This window comes from Archocentrus centrarchus, unplaced genomic scaffold (genome assembly GCF_007364275.1).
Source record: "Archocentrus centrarchus isolate MPI-CPG fArcCen1 unplaced genomic scaffold, fArcCen1 scaffold_95_ctg1, whole genome shotgun sequence".
Taxonomy (NCBI): Eukaryota; Metazoa; Chordata; class Actinopteri; order Cichliformes; family Cichlidae; genus Archocentrus; species Archocentrus centrarchus.
The window spans coordinates 170,591-190,359 of record NW_022060304.1 but is presented as its reverse complement, the minus strand read 5'-3'; the positions used below and the strand labels follow the sequence as shown (position 1 = coordinate 190,359).

At 40.6% G+C, this 19,769-nt stretch overlaps 2 protein-coding genes across 4 annotated transcripts in view; both read left to right on the top strand.

The window, feature by feature from the left end:
• The window catches only part of ttll4 (tubulin tyrosine ligase-like family, member 4), a 43,657-nt gene extending 41,051 nt beyond the window's left edge, over positions 1 to 2,606 (top strand). For 2 of the 3 annotated variants that reach the window (XM_030726035.1, XM_030726036.1), the window contains exon 21: positions 420 to 2,601. In XM_030726035.1, coding sequence (XP_030581895.1) covers positions 420 to 444 — 25 coding nt within the window. In that variant the 3' untranslated portion in view covers positions 445 to 2,601. Of the gene's footprint in view, positions 1 to 419 lie in introns of all 3 variants that reach the window. The other variant, XM_030726037.1, reaches the window with a different exon arrangement.
• A 10,809-nt stretch (positions 2,607 to 13,415) lies between these two features.
• On the top strand, positions 13,416 to 16,895 carry LOC115778023 (lisH domain-containing protein C1711.05-like). Its single transcript, XM_030726038.1, has 6 exons — positions 13,416 to 13,463; positions 14,049 to 14,180; positions 14,531 to 14,680; positions 16,164 to 16,292; positions 16,397 to 16,515; positions 16,697 to 16,895. The coding sequence occupies exons 3-5, from the start codon at positions 14,567 to 14,569 to the stop codon at positions 16,421 to 16,423; spliced, it is 270 nt and encodes an 89-aa protein (XP_030581898.1). The 5' UTR covers positions 13,416 to 13,463; positions 14,049 to 14,180; positions 14,531 to 14,566; the 3' UTR covers positions 16,424 to 16,515; positions 16,697 to 16,895.
• The last annotated feature ends 2,874 nt before the right edge of the window (positions 16,896 to 19,769 follow it).

Here is a 19,769-nt window from a genome sequence, read left to right as displayed (position 1 = left end):
CCTTTTATTTGCAGATTGGTGAACCTCTGCCTGTCCTTATAGTTGGGACTCTCTGCCCCTTTAACATCATTTTTTGTACCTAGTCTGTTACTGACCTGTTCCCAGTTTTAATGACACTTGAAAGTCATTGCATTCTGTTTCTATTTACATATTACACTGTGTCTCAGCTTTTTGTGGCTGTAGAAGACTTAGAAATGTTTAATATGAACATTACTATGAATATGATAAGCGCATAGTGCTGTTTTGCTGTTCTATCACCCCAATAGAGTTCCAAAGATTTGGAGAGGAAATGCCAAGCACTGCACATGTGTTCTGGCAGCATGTGATGTAATATGGAAATTAGAATAGTGAAAGATCTGGATTTATTGAGCACTAAACTCTAAATGAACTCTGCTCTTCTCTCCTGTGTTGTCTTCCAGGGTGGTGGTCAGCCATCAGCTCTAGTCCCAATGTAATGGCAGTACTGATGAGAATCACCAGTGGTGCCTGTGCCAGCCCTCACCCACAGCCTGTTGCCCTAGCAGTTTGCCTCGCCCTGATGATCTTATTTCCTAACCCAGAACATGCACAAAGCTCAGGACCTGTTTAGCCCCATCCTCTAAATAGTGCTTCCATTTTAGTCCTCATGAAGCACTGTAGGAAGGAGTGGATTTTTTAGGGTTTCACCTTTTTTCTTTGTTTTTTGTTTTGTTTTAAACTAATAATCACTCATATGGCATCCACTGTTGCTTTAAGAGGCTAAATGTAGAACCGAACTATGCCAAGCCATCACTGTCATCATCAAATGTGCCTAATTTATCATCAAGTTTATATAAGTTTCATAAAATCCACATTTTTTTTTCTACTTTGACAGCAATACATGGGGCAGACAGTGTTACCTAGTAATTGGCAATGTGAACCTGGTCCTTGGAAACACATTCAGCCATGTAGAATGAGTACTGAATTTTGAATATTCAATACTGAATGTGCCTTAAGACAACTAAAGAAGAGTACACAGACAAAGCAGTGCACACTGCACCGAAGCCTTACATCATCATTCTGCTAAAAACTTAAACCAATAACTGTTGTTTTTGTGAATCAAGTGGGAGCTTTTGGTGTGACTGGTAGATGGTTTGTAACTGATGTTCCCCATCCCAATTTTTATGCTGTTATGTTTGTAGCAGAGGACAACATGTAACTGCAGGATTGTCTGAGTTTAAGGATGTGTTACTTGGCCAGGGTCTTATTTCATGTTGTCACACCAAATCACAGAAATGTGTTCTTTTTAATCATGGTGCCATTTTCTGGATTCAACACCTGCTAAGAACAAGATCCTCCAATATGATCTTCTTACACATGTTGGTCCTCAGTGTTCTTTGGTACTGAACTCAGACTTTTAATGAGACACACTGGGTTCCTCACAGCTGTTCTTTTAACACCCACACACAGAGGCTAAACTTGTTCTGAAGTTGAAATGATGAGTAATGACAGTACTGTGATTTTAATCTGCATATTGGTTTATTATCAAAAAGGCATTTTGAGCCTTTCTGGGCTCTTGTTACACAAATTGAGGGATTTGGGAGCTCTAATTATCACTATTAACCTTTGTGTTCCCTGGGTGATGTGTTAATGGGTGTTTGACAGAATCTCATTTTAGTTAATGATAGTGACTTATGGGGTGTAGCTTGATGTGCATGTTGGTATTATTTCATCTTTAATTTGCAAAAAGGGCTTTTCTACATATAGTATTTCTTGGAGGCTGTCAAAATGGGAGTAAAGCGGCAGAATTTAAAGGGGAAATGCAGCTTCTTTCAACAGTGCATTTCCTAATAGTGTGTCTGTTGTGTCTCTGTATTATACTAACATTGCTCTCTGTTACAGAGACTCAAAAAAGCTAGAAAGCTTCAGGGCGCTCACAGTCTCCTCCAGACACTGATACACACTATTTGGTGTGACTATTTGTTCCCCCCAAAGGTGGGGAGTACAGTGTTAGTTATAGAGCCACAACAGTCACACAAGGCTAAAATAAACATATATATGATCCTTTAAGCCCACAGAAGTTGAATTAGAAAGCTCCACTTAGACTCTGTGAGCAGGGGTAGTTTTAAACTCGATAGGGCTGAATTGGTGTTCACAGGTGAGTTCTTTTTTCCTGAAGCATCTTATTTAAAAACAAAAAAACACAGTTACTGCGAGATGATTTCAATTTAAAAATAAACTACTTGAAATATTGTGAGGCACCTTCTGTGAAATCTGACAAATATCAGAGCAAACTGGCTGCACGTGTACAAACAATGTTTCAGCTGTCACATGTAATGTTACTCACTGTTACATAATTATTTTCAGTTTCCTGCCTCTTTTACAGCAGGAACTTTAAAGGAGACCTACTTTGCTGTGTTTTTCTTCTTGGATTACACTGAGCTGTACAGCCTGTGCTTAGTCTTTGTTGCAGATGACCATATCTAGAAACCTGTGACAAACTGATGCTTACAAGTACAAAAAACAAAGAAAAAGCATGCATTTAAAAAACTCTTTAAAGTTTAAAGCTTGAAGTTTTGGCTCTCGGGGATCATGGGCTGTAGCTCAGGACGTAGAGCAGGTCACCTGCTAGTTGAAAGGTTAGTAGTTAAATCCCTGGATGCTCCAGCTCCTCCTGCCTGACTGTGCCAAAGTATCCTTGGGCAATGTGTGTAAATGTTAGCTTGAAAGCAGCAGGGATTGAACCACCAACCTTCCCATTAGTAGGTGATCAGCTCTATCACCTGAGCTACAGCCACCCCAAGTATTGTATAAAGCATTTTGAGAAGTAGAAATGCGCTATATAAGAACCAGTCCATTTGCCATTACTTTATAGCATTATTTGCAGCTGCTGACAAATGATATGGTTACTTATTCATGATTTAATGCAAGAATATTAAAAGGTGCATATTACACACAAAATGAGGTAAGGCAAGCAAAGTCCATCCATCCATCCATTCGCTTCCGCACATCCTGTTAAGGGTCGCGGGGGGGCTGGAGCCTATCCCAGCTGTCATAGGGCGAGAGGCAGGGTACACCCTGAACAGGTCGCCAGCCTGTTGCAGGGCCAACACAGAGGGACAGACAACCTTTCACACTCACATTCATGCTCTCATTCACACCTTTGGGCAATTTAGATTAGCCAATTAACCTAACCCCAGTAAGTGCATGTCTTTGGAATGTGGGAGGAAACCGGAGTACCCGGAGGAAACCCAAGCAAGCACGGGGAGAACATGCAAACTCCACACAGAGAGAAGGAGAGGCCTGGGCCAAGGTGGAATCGAACCCAGGCCTTCCAGATGGTATTCTAACTGTGAGGCAGCAGTGCTAACCACTACGCCACCGTGCTGCCAAGCAAGCAAAGTCAACAAACGCTGACTATTATCTCTCTTCTCACTCATACAATTCATTGCATTCAGGTGTTCCAATCACTTCCATGGCCACAGGCCTATAAAACCAAGCACCTAGGCATGCAGACTGCTTCCCCAAACATTTGTGAAAGAATGAATAGCTCTCAGGAGCTCCATGAATTCCAGTGGCATGATAGGATGCCGTCTGTGTAACAGGTCCAGTTGTGACATTTCTTCACTACTAAATATTCCACAGTCAGCTGTTAGTGGTATTATAACACAGTGGAAACAATTGGGAATCACAGCAACTCAGCCAGGAAGTGGTAGGCCATGTAAAATGACAGAGTGGGTTCAGTGGATACTGCGACACATAGTGTGCAGAGGTTCAAATCTTTCTGCAGTGTAAATAACTACAGACCTCCAACCTTCATGTGGCCTTCAGATTAGCTCAAGAACAGTGGATAGAGAGCTTTATGGAGTGGGTTTCCATGGCCAAGCAGCTGCATCCAAGCCTTACATCACCTAGCACAATGCAAAGATCAACTGCAGTGGTGTAAAACATGCCATCACTATACAGCAGTGGAGACGTGTTCTCTGGTGTGATAAATCACACTTCTCCATCTGGCGATCGAGGAGTCTGGGTTTGGTGGTTGCCAGGGCGAACAGTACCTGTCTGACTGCATTGTCCCAAGTGTAAAGTTTGGTGGTGGGGGGGTTATGGTGTGGGGGTGTCTTTTAGGAGTTGGGCTCGGCCCCCTAGTTCCAGTGAAAGGAACTCTTAATGCTTCAGCATACCAAGACATTTGGGACAATTTGATGCTCCAAACTTTGTGGGAACAATTTGGGGATGGTAAAGTGGGACAGATGGGGCAGCATCTAGCTAGCACTACTGAAGAGGAGCGAAAATTAAGGGAATATTGTGTGGCAGGTAATTTTAAATGCAACGTTTATAAATGCTCAACAAGTAGCAAACACACAAAGTGTGTGCAGTTTGTCACCCAGTATGTCTGCTAGCTAAAAGAAGAACTGCTGTATTTCAGGGAGAACAAAGACTCAGAGATGGAAGAAAGATGACAGGAGAGGAAGAAGAGAAGTTAGATTTAAAACTGCAAAACAGACTGAGGTATGCTAACTTTGTGTAATTTAAAGATTGTATGAAAATACTGCAGTTTAGTACATGATAAACAGGTCAGCTTGTTGTACTGTATTTACAGTAAAGCTTTGTATTGGTGCACAGAGGCTGTGTTCATGGTCAGCATTACAGGTTACATCAGTGCAGCAGAGATGAGTTTGAATCAAAGCTGCTGATGCTGAGATTCATTCACTGAATCCAACATTTATACAACCTGCTGCTTCTACTTTCTTACTTTGAGTACATTTCAGAGCCTGTAGTTTTTTTACTTAAAGAAGCTGAACCAGTACTTCAACTTTTACCAAAGTATTTTTTTAACACAAGTAGTTGTACAGTTCTGTTCAAAATAATAGCAGTCCAACATGAGTAACCAGATCAATCTTTTTGGTAGAAATCATATTACTACATAGCAAACAATTTACCAGTAGGTGTAGTAGAGTCATAGAAAACCAACAGACCCAACATTCATGATATGCATGCTCCTGAGTCTGTGTAATTGAATAATTAATTGAAAGGGGCGTGTTCAAAAAAATAGCAGCATAGAGTCCAATCAGTGAGGTCATTCATTCTGTGAAAAAAGAGATGGCCCTTATTTAAGGATGAATCCAACACATGTTGTACATGCATTTCTCGCTGAAACCTGAGAAAAATGGGCTGTTCCAGACATTGTTCTAAAGAACAACATTTTTTGATTAAAATCTTGATTGAAGAAGGGAAAACATAAAGAAGTGCAGAAGATGATAGGCTGCTCGGCTAAAATGATCTCCAGTGCTCTAAAAAGTGGAGAAAAAAAAAGGCATGTGCTAAGAGATTAGAGTTTGCCAAAGAACACATTGAGTGACCTGTAGAGAAATGTAGAAACATTATGTGGACTGATGAAAGTAGATTTTTCTTTTTTGGTCCAAGAGCTACAGTCTGTCAGATGATCCCCAAACACTGACTTCAAGCCACAGTATGCTCTGAAGACAATGAAGCCTGGTGGTGCAAGCGTCATGATATGGGATGTTTCTCTTACTATGGTGTCGAGCCTATTTTTTTACATACCAGGGGTTCATGGATCAGTTTAGATGTATCAAATCCTTGAAGAGGTCTTGTTGCCTTATGCTGAAGAAGAAATGCCCTTGAAATGGGTGTTTCCAAACAAGACACCGACCTCAAAACACGCAAGTAAGTAAGCAGCATCTTGGTTACAGGCCAACAAAATTAAAGTTATGGAGTGGCCAGACCACTCCCCAGACCTTAGTCCGATAGAAAACGTGGGGTGACATCAAAAATGCTGTTTCTGAGGCAAAACCAAGAAATGCAAAGGAATTGTCAAATCCTGGGCCGGAATACCTGTTCACAGGGCCAGAAGTTGGTCAACTCCATAGATAGATGTGAAGCAGTTCTCAAAAACAGTGGTTATAGTACTAAATATTGGTTGAGTGATTCACAGGAATGCTAATCCTTAAAGATTTTTTCAGTTCATACAGTAAATGTTTGACTTTATAAAGAAAAGGCAGACACTATTTTTTTTTTTTGAACAGGCCAACATTTATTTTTCTTAATTTCCTGTAAAATAATTGGAAAATGTATACATTTTTCTTCATTGTTTTGATTTAGAATATATTGCACAGTGTTCCCAATGCCTGGAAATAAACACTATTATAAGGATTCTGAGCTTTACTCATGTTTTTGAGTGTACTGCTATTGTTTTGAACACAACTGTATTTCTACTTAAGTACAGAATGTCTGTACTTTGCCATCACTGCATACAGGGTACAACTAGCAGTCAAATGCTTTGACACTACTCTCACACTATAGCACAAGATGAAGACATAAATAGAACAATTTTGAAGAATGTAATCAAGAATATAATCAAAATGTGCATTGAGGTAAAATGGAGGTGGAAGGATTAACAAGATATAGTCTAAATAAAATATTTAAAAAGCAACAAATTAATATACACTAGAATATACATAGGTACTAAGTACAGTAAGAACTTGCTAGAGTCTGAGGATAGGGGCATTGGAGAATTGATAGCCCTGAAAATATTGTTGATGACATTTTTTTAATCTCAAAAGGAGTGTGATCTTACCTGTTGAATCAAATGTAAATGTAAAGTAAGTGCCCACATTTGTCACTCCCCCACCTGCTGAGTCAGCCCAACCAGCTACAGCTGATGTACCATTAGCTGATGTAATGAATGTTGCCACTTCTGTAACAGCAAATGCCCAGCTAGTCACTGACAATGATGTCACTTGTAATGTCTGACCAAAGAATGTCCAAAGGATGCTGTTAGAATGTGAGGATTTAAGCAAAAAAAACCTTCCCAACTTGTGTGTATTCACACTCCACAAGCCACAATCCAACCTACATCTACATGGCCTGTCCTACCAGATAGGACCCTACCTCACTCTGAGACATGGACAGATACTTCCAGATACCAAGGACCTGAACAAGGATCTTGCCTACATTCACCGCTGTGAATTTAAAGTCCAGGAGGCCAAATTGGGGACCACTCTTCTGACATTAGTTATAACAGTGTGGGCAGACACTGTGGAGATTGCAAGAGTTGTGCTAAGGATAATGAATTTCAAGGAAATGCTGGTTAATAAGGAAGACTGTAGCTGAGCTCATGGGGTTCCTCCAATCACACTTAAGGGAGAGGAATAGCACAGAACTATTTCAACAAACTAATGTGCACAAAACAAAAGAGCATGAAACCCCTCAACAGTACTGTGTTATTGGGCTGAAGCAAAGAATCCTGTTGAAATAAAACAGCTAGGTAGAGCCCAGACACAGTGCACGGTGTCTTTCTACACACAGTGTACCAGAGAATAGGACACAAGCACAATGATATTCGCTGGGAGCTGAAACCCTTACATTCAGACCTCACAGTTACAGATGAGACAATCATAAAGGATGTTATGAGAGTAACCAGTAATGAGAGTGAGTGCCAAAGGCGTCTGGGGTCAGCACAATGCTCAAAACAAGCTACTGCACATAGTGTGCAGGTTGAGGGAGCAAGTATGAAGCAGCCAAGTGCAAAGAGACTGCAGAGCATAAAACTAAGCCAGATGAAGTATTTTTCTGTTCCTAAACTTTTTCTGCTGCCGATATTTTGCCCCTTTTGATGTATACCTCCTGTTTTTACCTTCCTATGAGTTTCTCCAGATGTCAGCTATTGGTTTTTAATATGCAGAAAAAATAGATAGCACTCACCAAATTAGTAGACTTACTGGCAGAGAAAGTGGAAAGAAAGCAGATGTACAGCAGTTTACCTATCAAGCCACAAGTCACCAGAAGAGAGAACCACTATGTCTGTCCAAGGGGTGTGGCAGGGGGGTTTACAAGATTGTAAACACTGTTTCTCTCGTGCAACAGGGACACAGAGCTATAGGTTGCCTAAAACACCCATCAGGGAAACATGAACTGGTTGCTGTGGGGGGACAAACAGTAACCGGAATTCAGAACAGAACCTGCCATGCTACCAACAATACTAATCCATTCCTATCCACCAACCCATTTCTACCTACAAACCCTTTCCTTCCATCTCACTCGCTCAAACTCAACAACACTGAGTGATCGCAGCAGCTTACATCACACTAAGCTTGAGCCTCCTGTGTATACTGGAGATGACAATGTATGACCTGAGGACTGGTGCATGCAGTTGGCACGTATTAAATCCTCTTTGGACCTGACTGATGGACAATTACTAAATGAACTGTCTCACTTCCTCGCAAAAGAGCCTGGAAATGTTCAAAGCCCTGAGATCCCACATCACATCATGGGCTCAGTTCTGTCAACTGTTCAAGACAGTTTTTCTGCCTTCTGATAATCAAGAATGCATTCTGAGAGGACTTCTGGATCGTGTTTAGGCTGAAGACGAACCACTCCCAACTTTTGTCACCCACATGTTGACTGAGTTTGGCAAACTGAAAAGTCCTCCACCTGAAAAGACCAAATCGACCTGATTAGCAAACACTCTTGAAAATACAGTGTTGCACTGTATGGTGCTAACATCACTTCTGTAATGGACCTTCTGCTACAAGCTCATGAGCAACACTCAGTGCTCGGCCCAAGTTGTCACAACTGGTGCAGGCGAGGCAGGAAGGACCTCAAAGCAGGACGCAGGCAAAAGCTGATTTGGCGTGTAGATTTATTAGAAAAATATTCAAGCATAAATCAGGCTGATGGGGAGAACGCAACAGGAAGAAACACAAAACTCGAAACTAGAAACTCGAAACTTGAAAACCCGAAACTTGACACTTGAAAACTTGAAACAAACCCTAGGGCTGCAACGATTCATCTATTAACTCGATTAAATCAATTCTAAAAAAATAATCGACACAAATTTACTGTTTGGATGCTTCATTTAAACTCTGCAGCACTCAGCTGTCTCAGTGTAAGCGGCGCTCCTCACTAGCATTAGCAGCATTAGTGCTGACGTTTTTTTTTTGGGTTTATTGGGGGCTGGCAAACCAACATAGAACTGCATTACCGCCACCTACTGGACTGGAGTGTGAATCACGCACGCACACACACACCACACACCACACACACAACATTTCTAAAAAGCTCTCCGTCGCTGCGATGGATTTCCTTTAACACAGAGTGGATCATCACTAGAGTTGCCATCTGTCTCGTAAAATACAGAACCCCGTATGTTACGGGACTCCGTGGAATACGGCTCGCTGACATGCATTTCCAAGCCTCCACTGCTCTCTGTTGCTACTTTCCCACCGCCGAGGTTCCAGAGCCGGAGCAAGTTCCTGTGCCGATCCCAATGAACCGGCGAACGCTTAAGAACGGGCCGCACCCCCACCGCGTTTCTGTGAACTGCTTTCCATTACGTATGAGTGTGGGCGGGTCCTCGTCTGGACACGGAAGCTGAAGCGCACAACGTGGGAGAACACGCTCTTCCTTTCTTGTTGCTACAAATACGTTTTAGGGTCCAAACCAAACTATGCAGCATCTGTGTGCAGCACAGAGGGAACACAGGACAGTGATTAGAGCAAGACGACAAGTACACATTTTGTGTCCTTTTATCTGTGATATGAACTGATACAAAGCAGCAAGTTCAGCCTTAGAGCCCAACCTAATTCAAAGCCGTGAAAATCGCTTCACTTTCTCATGTAATACACATGAATTGGTAATTGGAAAACTTGATGATGAGACGGCAGAGTCACGCCCCTCTGCCGCTTTCGGCACGGGTTCCTGGTTCCAGACCAGCTAGTTTGCGGGGCCGGAATTGAACCCGTTTTTTCGGCCGAGCAACCGAGTGCTTCGCCGGTGGAAAAACCCGCCTACCCTTAGCAAAAAGTAGTATACTTAAGTTCGTTTTATGAAGTATGCTTAAGTATAAGTATAAGTATAGCAAGTATACTATAGACCATGTACTTTAAGTGTACTAGAAAGTATACCAATTTAATACTTTTTCGGACTAAATTGGAACATTTCAAGTTTATGAAAGTATACTTTAAAGTTCATTTTAAGTTTTGCAAAAGTAGTACACTCATCTATACTATCAATGTACTTGGTATATCCCTCTCCTATGCTTAAAGTATACCACAAGTACACTTATCGATATATACTGCCATTGTACTAGTTATATACTTTGAGTCCCTATTTTATTGTATACTTTAAGTATACTGTTATAAATGTTGGTTATTTCACTAGCTTATTTGTTATACTTTAAGTTTGCTTGGCACATTACTTGTAGCTTACTATTTATATACTGGAAATATACTCCTTAAAGTATTCTTAAAGTTTATGAAAGTGTGATGCATTTACAAAATCACAAGACAGAATGTTGAAAACAAGTTTTATATATTTTCAAAGATTTCAAACATTTCAAAAACAAAGACCTATGAAATCAAGTTCTTCCTTACTGGGAAAATGAAAGGAAAAAGTGCACATTTGCATCTAAAAATGTAAATAATGGTCTCTCCAGATCAAGTCCTTATTTGTAAAAGTGGAAAGCAAAACTTGTGCATATGCTTGTAAAATGTAAACAAGCTCTTCAACTGAGAATAAAGTCCTTCCTTGTCAAAAAAGGTAAAAGAAAAGCGCACCTTTGGAACCAAAAATAAAAAAGACAGAAACAAATCTTGTACTTTTATGACTTCTTTTCATCTACTTGTTGGCGTAGCTTATGTGCTGTTGCCTTTCTTTCTTATGTTCGTCTCACATCTTGCATGGTGGTGTCCAGAGATTTCACCTGGGCATGGTCTGTGAGTGAAAAAACACATACAGAACAACCATTACCTCCAGTGTTATCTTATTCACTGTCCCAATTAACACATGTCATGGCAGGGAGGATGGGTTTATCAGGTACATTTCTGAACTAATGCAATCACAAAAACTGTTATAAATGGGATTGCACACACATCCACGCCATCAGACTGAATAAGGCAGAGTGTAACTGAGTGGCAAAAAATGGGACAGCGTGCTGGCAGTGACATCACGTGTAAATCCTCTGTAATTTACGACAACTGAAAAAGCCTCGATTGTTTACCATCATATAGAAGCATTCGTATGTATTGTTTATTTTATATTTGTAGTACTGATAGTGTGAGTGAGTGTCTGATTATAACTATGTCTCTACCTATTATTCCAGTTTTGCCTTAAATTAATGCACTCACCAAAATATAGCATCAAGCTTGGTGTTTCCAGTTGTGGTTTTGATTCCACATCTTTGTGTGGCCCCGACTGCTCTGGTTCAAACTTGAGTTGGACAGAGTCGTTACCATAGACATGAACACCGCAAGATCCCCAAGTACAATGCTGAACTTGCAGTTCGCAGAGACTTCAGCTTTAGTCTTGGGACTTTTACATCACAACCTGGCGTATAGAGGCACCTGCAAACATTTTGACGATTACTCACCAAATAAACATGAATGAACAATTATATAAAATTCTTTGTAATAATTATTATCAGTGCAGTGAATATGCATTGGCCTATAACTATAGGACTAACTCCATAACATGAGAAATTTGGGGGGCATCATCATAGCATTCCAAATCAATCATTATTTGTATACATCCAGCACAAAGTTGATTAATATGCTTCTTTTTAAATTCTGTGTATAGTCACATGGTGTAGAGGGAAATGTATAGCAACATTTCCCCACGGATTAAACACATACCCTATCAATGCATTTTGAGGGTATTACATATTATGAGGGTCAGACAACACTTGAGGAGAGGCGGGTGGTCAAACTTGTTGGTCTGGTGTGGGTGTGTTGACCAGGTGAGCAGGAGTTGAGATCTGAACAGTGATTTTTTTTCTAAGATCTCTTTCAGCGTTGTCACTACTGCTGGAAGCTCTGTAAAGGTAATGAAAAACGGCAACAAAAGCTTTGTGTCATTACTGTGTGTTTGAGCCCATTTTAAAACATTAAATTAGTCCTTTTTTGATGAGACCGTGACTGGAAATGGCGCCTGATTAGGCAGGAACAGGAAGCAGGAGGAGACTGAATAGCCAAAACCTAAATGTCAGGTTGAAGCCAGGTGTGGACCTTTTTCCACAATTTCAATGCTTCAGTATGGAGTATATGAAAATTTCATTTATTGGTTATTAGTTTAGTTCATTATACCTGACCTGCACACCCACAGTGTTTTGACTTCAGGAATCAGTATAGGCACATATTCAGTCGTTAAAGCTGTTGTTTTTATAATTGCTTAGGCTACTTGAATGATAAAGAGAAAATACCTCTCACAGCATCTGTATGCGCTTTCCCATAGACTGCTTTCAGGCTCTCGATATCTCTGAAGCTCTTTCACTTCTTCTGTGCTCCACTCAGTTTCGGGCAGCTGCTCCTCATCTGATGACTGCCTCATTGAGTTAGTTGACTACACCAAAACACGTGAAATCAAAGAATCAGCCAGAAGATTAGGATCGGCAGAAAATCCAACACCATAATTTATTGCTTCAACTCAAAAATACCACAATAGTCAAATATTTTACCCTGAAGATATTTGTTTGCACCAGCTGCTTCTTCAGCTCTTCTATCATCACTCTTTTTCAGCACAACGATGACTTCTTCTCTTCTGTTAAAATTATAATTCAGTTTTATATGTTATAACAAGCAAATATAATAACATCCATGGTAATGAGAAGTTTACTTGCATTTACAGAGTCAGCTGCACCACTGAGGATCAATACCTAGATTCAAAAATGTGTAACTCAAAACAAAAATCAGATACTATGGAGTTAAGTTTTTATGCAACACCAGAAATGATAAAGAAATGTCACTTAGAATCAAGCTGGTGCATACCAAGGTATTTATTTTCTGTAATTAAAAAACTGCCAATGTGAACACCCCTTTAGCTTTTCATATAGGGTATAGATGAAGCTATGAAGCTAACTGAGAAGCAATACAATTAACAACTTACACCAACCATCAAAACCTTTGCTGGGAAAAAGTCTGGAGCTGACTTTTTCTGCCTTTTATGTCCCACTTATCTCATCACCTCATTCTTCTTCTTCTAGATCAGGAGGCAGCTGATTTATTTTGGACATTGTTGCTGTCGTCAGTACTTTCTCATCCATAAAATCTTCCCAACTTCCACAGTCTTGTCCTTGAAATAATAAATGGCAAATGGCATTGTGGGTATCTAATGCTGAAATTTCAATTTTAGCTAGGATAATGTCTCTCCTCCTTCTCCTTTCCTTGTTTGATACTGGTTGAGACCGTTATTTTTTTTTTTTTTTGCAAGGGAGACCTTGAATTGGCGCAGTACGCTGATGCGCAAGGGAGACCTTGAATTGGCGCGTGAGCGCTAATTTAAAATTGGGAGGCTCCCATTGGCTGCCAGGTAGGGGCGGGGGACCATGGCCAGAAGTGCCGTACCAGAAATTTCTGTGGTGATACTACCTGGAAGAAGCTGAGCTAGCTCATTAGAGCTAACGTGGCTAAACAGTGTGGACCTTATCAAAGATATTAGAGGATTACACAGCAGAGATTCCAAGGACTACCAAGTACAGATGGAAAGTAAAAGTAAGTAACAGTAATGAATTTGCTCGCACATAAAATTCTGTACTGCTCAGATGTTTCCAGTTAGGCTACATTAGCCGCATTAGTCACGTTGGAATGTTAGCAGCTTGTAATCTTAAATGAAAGATTACATGGCTGCTACTGTTAAAGTTAGCATTTTTGTTTGACTATGAGTGACAGACTTGTAAGCTAATGTCCGAATGCAAGTTTGTGTGAGTTGTCTTTTACAGTGATTGTTACGCAGCCAATGTAACCGGAAGTAAGTGAGCCGTAGTAAAAATGTTTATATGCAAGGAGTCTATTAAAACTGTTATGTTTTAATGTTTGATGTGTAAGATCTGAACACAGCTAGCAGCTAGCTGCTTACAATGCAGGTGAGATTTCTTTTCAATGAAGTTGGCAGAATAGGGAATGTTGAATCTGGTTTTAATTTCAAAGACAATTGATACCCATGCATTATGTACAGTCTCATGTGGAGGCAACTTCCCAAAATATGTTGGGATGATCTTAAATGCACTCAGTATACCCAAAGGGAATGAAAGGACCTGAGTAATAATTGAAATTTTTTTGAACACCCCACCTTTTCAGGATAGGGCAGAACTACAGGACAACTCACGAGATCACATTAGTCAGCCCACTGCTTCCCATAGAGAAGTTACAGATGATGTCAACAGTAGGAGCTCTTCCACACCTAGGCTTTTGGATTCTGCCCTTCAACAGGTAAATATGCAAAAGCACAGTTTCAGTCTAAGTGGAATTGTTGTGTTGCCAGTATACATTCCCCCATGTATCTGGGTAATCTTCATATCCTGCTTGATTAAAGTTTAAGAATCTTTCCTAAATTGTGCTTTCAGCTCCCCAACTAGGTACATTATGATAAGCACCTGTCATATGCCACATCACTGACTTATTTTTCTCCCATGACACAATAAGCAGTTGAGGTGGAAAGCACTGAAGTTGTCAGAAAATTAAAGTTTACACTTACTCTGTTTATGATTTGGTGATTGGACTTGACATAAAGGGAGTTAATTAATTCAGTTGTTCATTGTCTTTCTCTTGTTAAACTGTAGAATATCAGTCATGATGACATCAACACAGATGGTCACATGACTTACACTTCGACCAGTGGAGAGGAAGAACTCAACAATTCCAGCAGTGAAGATGAACTTGATAGTGAGAGCTCTTCCACGGACAGCCTGTTGGATATGGACATTCAAGAGGTACATTGGGGTAGGGTGGGGGAATACACTAGGCCAAGTTTGTTAGCATAGTAATATGCTTCAGAGGGCCTTCAGTGACACTCTACGGAAGTGTCAACAGTGCACACATTTTCCAATACATTTAGTTAGAGGTTTGCTGTAATGGTTGAGCACATTCATACCACACTTATGTGCATTTTGAGCTATCCTCTAGCTGAACCAAATGAATGAATGAAGTTTATTGCCATGTGGGTGAACAAGTTCACACATTGGAAATTGCAGTTACAGAACACATCCAAGAATACACAAAACACCACACATGGGGGGATATGTGTCCTGGGGTCATGCAGCCGACTTGCAGCGCTACCTTTGGCAGGAGGAGAAAAAACACATCACGGGGAAGTTAGGTTAAAAAAAAAGTCATCTGGTACAGTGCTCAAAAAGAGCACTATACCAGGGTCCAAAAAAAACCACCTAGCAAAGCATTTGCACATGTAACTAGGACAAGCGGCGTAGGTGAGGTCAGGTCAGGAGGGAATGCAGCGGAGACGAGAGGTGGGGGCATTGTGGAGCCAGATGCCAGGATCCAGCCAAAACGTTCGCTGATAGTGGTGGAATTTCATCAGCGGCCGTGATACACCAGACCCCAGCTTCACAAATCACAACGCGGAGTGGGGGAAAGAGCAGCCGCACACAGAGCCCTGGAGAGAGATATGGTTGCCAACCCAAGGCCGGCAGGGAGCCGAATTCCTGATAACAAATGTTGTTTTGGAACAGGCTGCTTGTTTTTTCCAACAGCCTTCAGTCTTACTGGGAAACCATTCAAAAAATCCAATATTCCAAATTCGTTGATTGCCGTCCTCACTGTGCAGAACCGAACTATATCTCCGATCTAACCCCTCTCGCCTGCGAGCTCGCTAATCTTGCGGCTCAGGTTCACCAGGCTTTGAGTCTGAGTTTGTACGGCTCTGCTCAGAGCCCTTCCACCTGGGTCGGCAGCCTCTGCCAGATGTCGAACCACCGTCCAGATTTTCTTAATTTGCCAGTAAAGCAGGTATCCACCGAGCCCAAACAGAGAAGATACCGCTACCAAAAGCCGAATATATATGCGTCTTCCACGTCTTCCACTCCAAGGGCTGAGAAGTACACCGGTCTCCACGAGCTCCAAGAGTCGATGACGTATCCAACCGGGTCTGTTCCCCGGACACGCAGGCTCCCCTGTCCCGGATCTCATAGTGGAAAAAATTTGATCAATGATGGAGAATGCCCAGTTTGCCAGATCCATGTTTCAATCTTGTTCTTATTCGGACAGTGTGTAAAAGACGCTCTCACAGCAAGCAGCAAGCGGAGAGATGGGGAGGGCAGGGAGAGAGAGATAGTGCGACCGTCTCCGACAGAGCAGAAGAAGAAGACAAATGACAAATGAAGTGTAGACAAATGACAACATTGCTAACAAAAAGCAAAAGTTACATTTTTTTATTCTCTTTCCTTTGTTCACATGTAGAATGATAATATAGATAACCACACTGACACAGAAGACCACTGGAGTAACACTTCCAGCAGTGAAAATGAAGATGATGAACTCGACACTGAGAAACCAACCACAAGCCAGTTGGATGTGGACGTCTCAGAGGTGAGTGCACCATTCTATGGGTTAGTTTATATACGCTTCCTTTAATCTTTTAATTAATTACTTCAAGTTATCTTTTTCCCTTGTCAACTTGTAAAATGATGAAGCTCTGCCACATTCTGAAGAGGACTTGATTGGTGCTGCCATTGATGAAGCTGAAAACCATGCTGATGACGAAGACGTGATGGAGGGGAGTACAAGAGGAAATGAACCTGAATTTCCAGTGGTATGTAGACAGTGGTTCAATAACACATTGTTAGTAGTTACTATTCGCACATTACATACAATTGGAACATTTGGAGACAGTACTACATAATAATAATGATGATAATACACACTGTATGTGTTAACTGTTACTCGTTCTAATTTATACATGCTTTTTCTATCTTTTTTTCCTATATCCATAGGGCATTGAAGACCACACAGATGGTGACAAGCCCCTATATCCTGGTGCACCTGTTTCAAAGGGAGAAAGTTTATTGATGCTGATGTCCTATGTGCTGCATAACAACTTAACAGGCAAAGCACTTACTCATTTACTGAAACTGTTCAATCTAATGTTTCCAGGTTTGATTCCACCCTCACATTCAATTCAGTCTTTTGTTGAAGAACTTTACATTAGTAAAAGGAAAACAGAAATTGTGAAATGCTAAATGAAAATGTCAGAGGTTTTGGTCACCCCCCGGTGCAAACAAGTATAAAATGTCATATAGGCTTGCCATTGTGGAAATCTAAGCAACTGCTTTTGGTCTTAGAACCGTTTTTGGTAAATGGACTTGTGTATCACAGTCAAAACTATGACAGACTAAAGAAGAGACACAATAGTGCTGCATGCTTGAAAGATGGTACATTTTGTTTAATTTCTGACTTGGTTATTTTTAAACAAACATGTTCACATCAAATCCCTGCTTTTGTTCATGTGGCAAACTATGTTGTGTTTTAGTTGAGGTACTTAGTAAATCAGACAGGCCTGTATTTAAAGATTCACACATCAGTGTACAAAGTACTTTCGTACATGTTGTGAAAAAAGCTGAAACTGTTAATGCTGTCTGGCCTGACATGATCAAAACAAAATGTGTTCTTGTTGAAACAGCTGATGCTATGTACATAACACCATTGCCAAACCCTTATGAAAGGGACTAGCTTGATCAATAAAGTCAAGTCAAAGGTTTTCTGTTTTTTGTATGATTTTTAAGGTACATAAAGGTAATGCAATTGAGCACACATACTATATACTGTAAAGTTTTAAACTCCAGCATTATATTATCAATATATAAATTCAATGTTAAGCATGAGTCAATGACTTGACCTTATTATGCACTTGGAGCAAGATATAGTAAGTATTAGTACTTGTGGCAGAAAGATGTAAAAAGTATACTAAAGTATAAGTCCAAGTTTTAGTATTAAAGTATAAGTGTAAGTCTTAGTATTAATGTACTTAGTCTTAGACTTTTGTTTATACTTTTCAGTATAAGCCAAGTATACTTCATTATACTATTCTTAAGTATATAAAATAGTTTATAAAAGTGACCTTCAAGTATACTTTCTCAGGTTTAGTAAAAAATAAGTATACTCATAGTACACTTGAATAAACTTCTTTTTGCTAAGGGTAACGGTTCAATTCACGGCTCCAGCTCCGGAACCCTGTTGGTGGGAAAGAGGCTCGTGTGTCTGTGTGTTGTGCTCGCTGAGAATTTCAGCTGCTATTTTTGTCTTTACTTCAGCTGTAGCTACCAGAACTGGTTTGCTAGCGAGCGCGGGCCATTAGCACTGGCAGTGGTTCGGTACCGAAAGGCCCGCCCCCCAGGACCGAGGGGCTCCGTCAAAGTATTTTTTTTTAATCCCTTATTAGTGGCTAAATATAGACCTGCAGTAGAAACGTATTTTCGAGAATGCTTGTGAATACAAAGCATTACAACATTACTCACACATGTGCCATGGGTCCCGCAGCCACTAGTTTTTCAAAACACTCATAGCAGGCAGCGGTTTTAACTGCGCAAATGCAAAGAGACGGTGAGCTCAAGTAGTGCAAAAGGAAACGTTTTTCATTTCAGTAACCACCATTAAATCTGTGAAACAGCTGGAGGTCCTTCATCAAGCACCTGATCAGCAAGTGTTAAGGTGAAGAAAAGAGAACTTTGTAGCTGCTCCATCCACCGCTGTTTGTTCACACAGCAAAAACTGCAGTACAGAAGTTAAAATATGCAGATAAACTGTTAATAAAAAAGTATTTCTTATCCGATTACTCGATTAATCGATGGAATAATCGATAGAATACTCAATTACTAAAATAATTGTTTTATGCAGCCCTACAAAACATTGCCACAGCCATTGCCACAGAGGCGTAGACAAGACGAGGACCTGAACAAAGAACAGAGGAAAACTAAGGACTTAAATACACACGAGGAATCAGGGAGAGTGGAAACAACAGGTGAAACAAATGAACCTAATAACACAGAACTGAACACAACACACAAGGAGCACGAGACTACAAAATAAAACAGGAAGTGACCAACATAAAACATGCAGACACAGAAAACTTGACACAGGGGATCAGACAATATGCAAAGAAACAAAAAAAAAAAAAGGGACAGATATATATATATATATATATATATATATATATATATATATATAGATAGATAGATAGATAGATAGATAGATAGATATAGATATATCTATACAGATATAGATATACACATATATATACACATAAACACACACATACATATATATATTATATATATTAAGAGGGCTAGATACACACACACACAGTCATGCTGTAGTTTGTAGCAATGTGTATGTGCCTCTTTCATTGAACATACTCACCAATGAGGGCAAGAAGCTGCACCCCCCCCCCCCCCCCCCCCCTCCCCCCTCCGGGAAAGAGGGAAAGACCCAGGGGACCCGGGCCATTCACGGCCCTCTAGGAACTTAGAAAATCCAAGGCTACACATCCTGATGGCATCCATGCACAGACCCCAGAGGAGGAAGGAGGGAGACCCAGACGGAGCCACCACAGTCAATGAGCAAGAGCTACCGGCGGCGCCAGTGTGGCTGCAGCTGAGGACACCCATCTCCTGGATGGTTGTTCTGAACGAAATTTCGTTATATGTACAATGATTGTTGTATGTGTAATGCCAATAAAGTTTTATCCTATCCTATCCTATGCTAACTGTGCTGGCATGCTATGCAGTGAGACCGTATTGCTGTCCCTCTGCATGTGGCTATTAAAATGTTCTAACACTTTTACTATATGAACTAAATTTCTATATTTTAGCTGGTGTATATAATGCACAGTTTTGTTTTTTTTTCATTAACAACTGTATGTGTGTAACGTATTCTTGTGTTGAGCGATCATAAGAATAAGATAGAGAGCAACATGGATCTGGCAAACTGGGCCTTCACCATCATTGATCGAATTTTTTCCACTATGAGATCGGGGAAAGGGGAGCCTGCGTGTCCGAGTGGAACAGACCC

Coding starts and splice junctions, on each gene's coding strand:
- LOC115778023 (XM_030726038.1), top strand. CDS start 14,567: ATGACTTACACTTCGACCAGTGGAGAGGAAGAACTCAACAATTCCAGC. Junction 14,681..16,163: donor TGGATATGGACATTCAAGAG/GTACATTGGGGT, acceptor GTTCACATGTAG/AATGATAATATAGATAACCA. Junction 16,293..16,396: donor TGGATGTGGACGTCTCAGAG/GTGAGTGCACCA, acceptor AAAATGATGAAG/CTCTGCCACATTCTGAAGAG.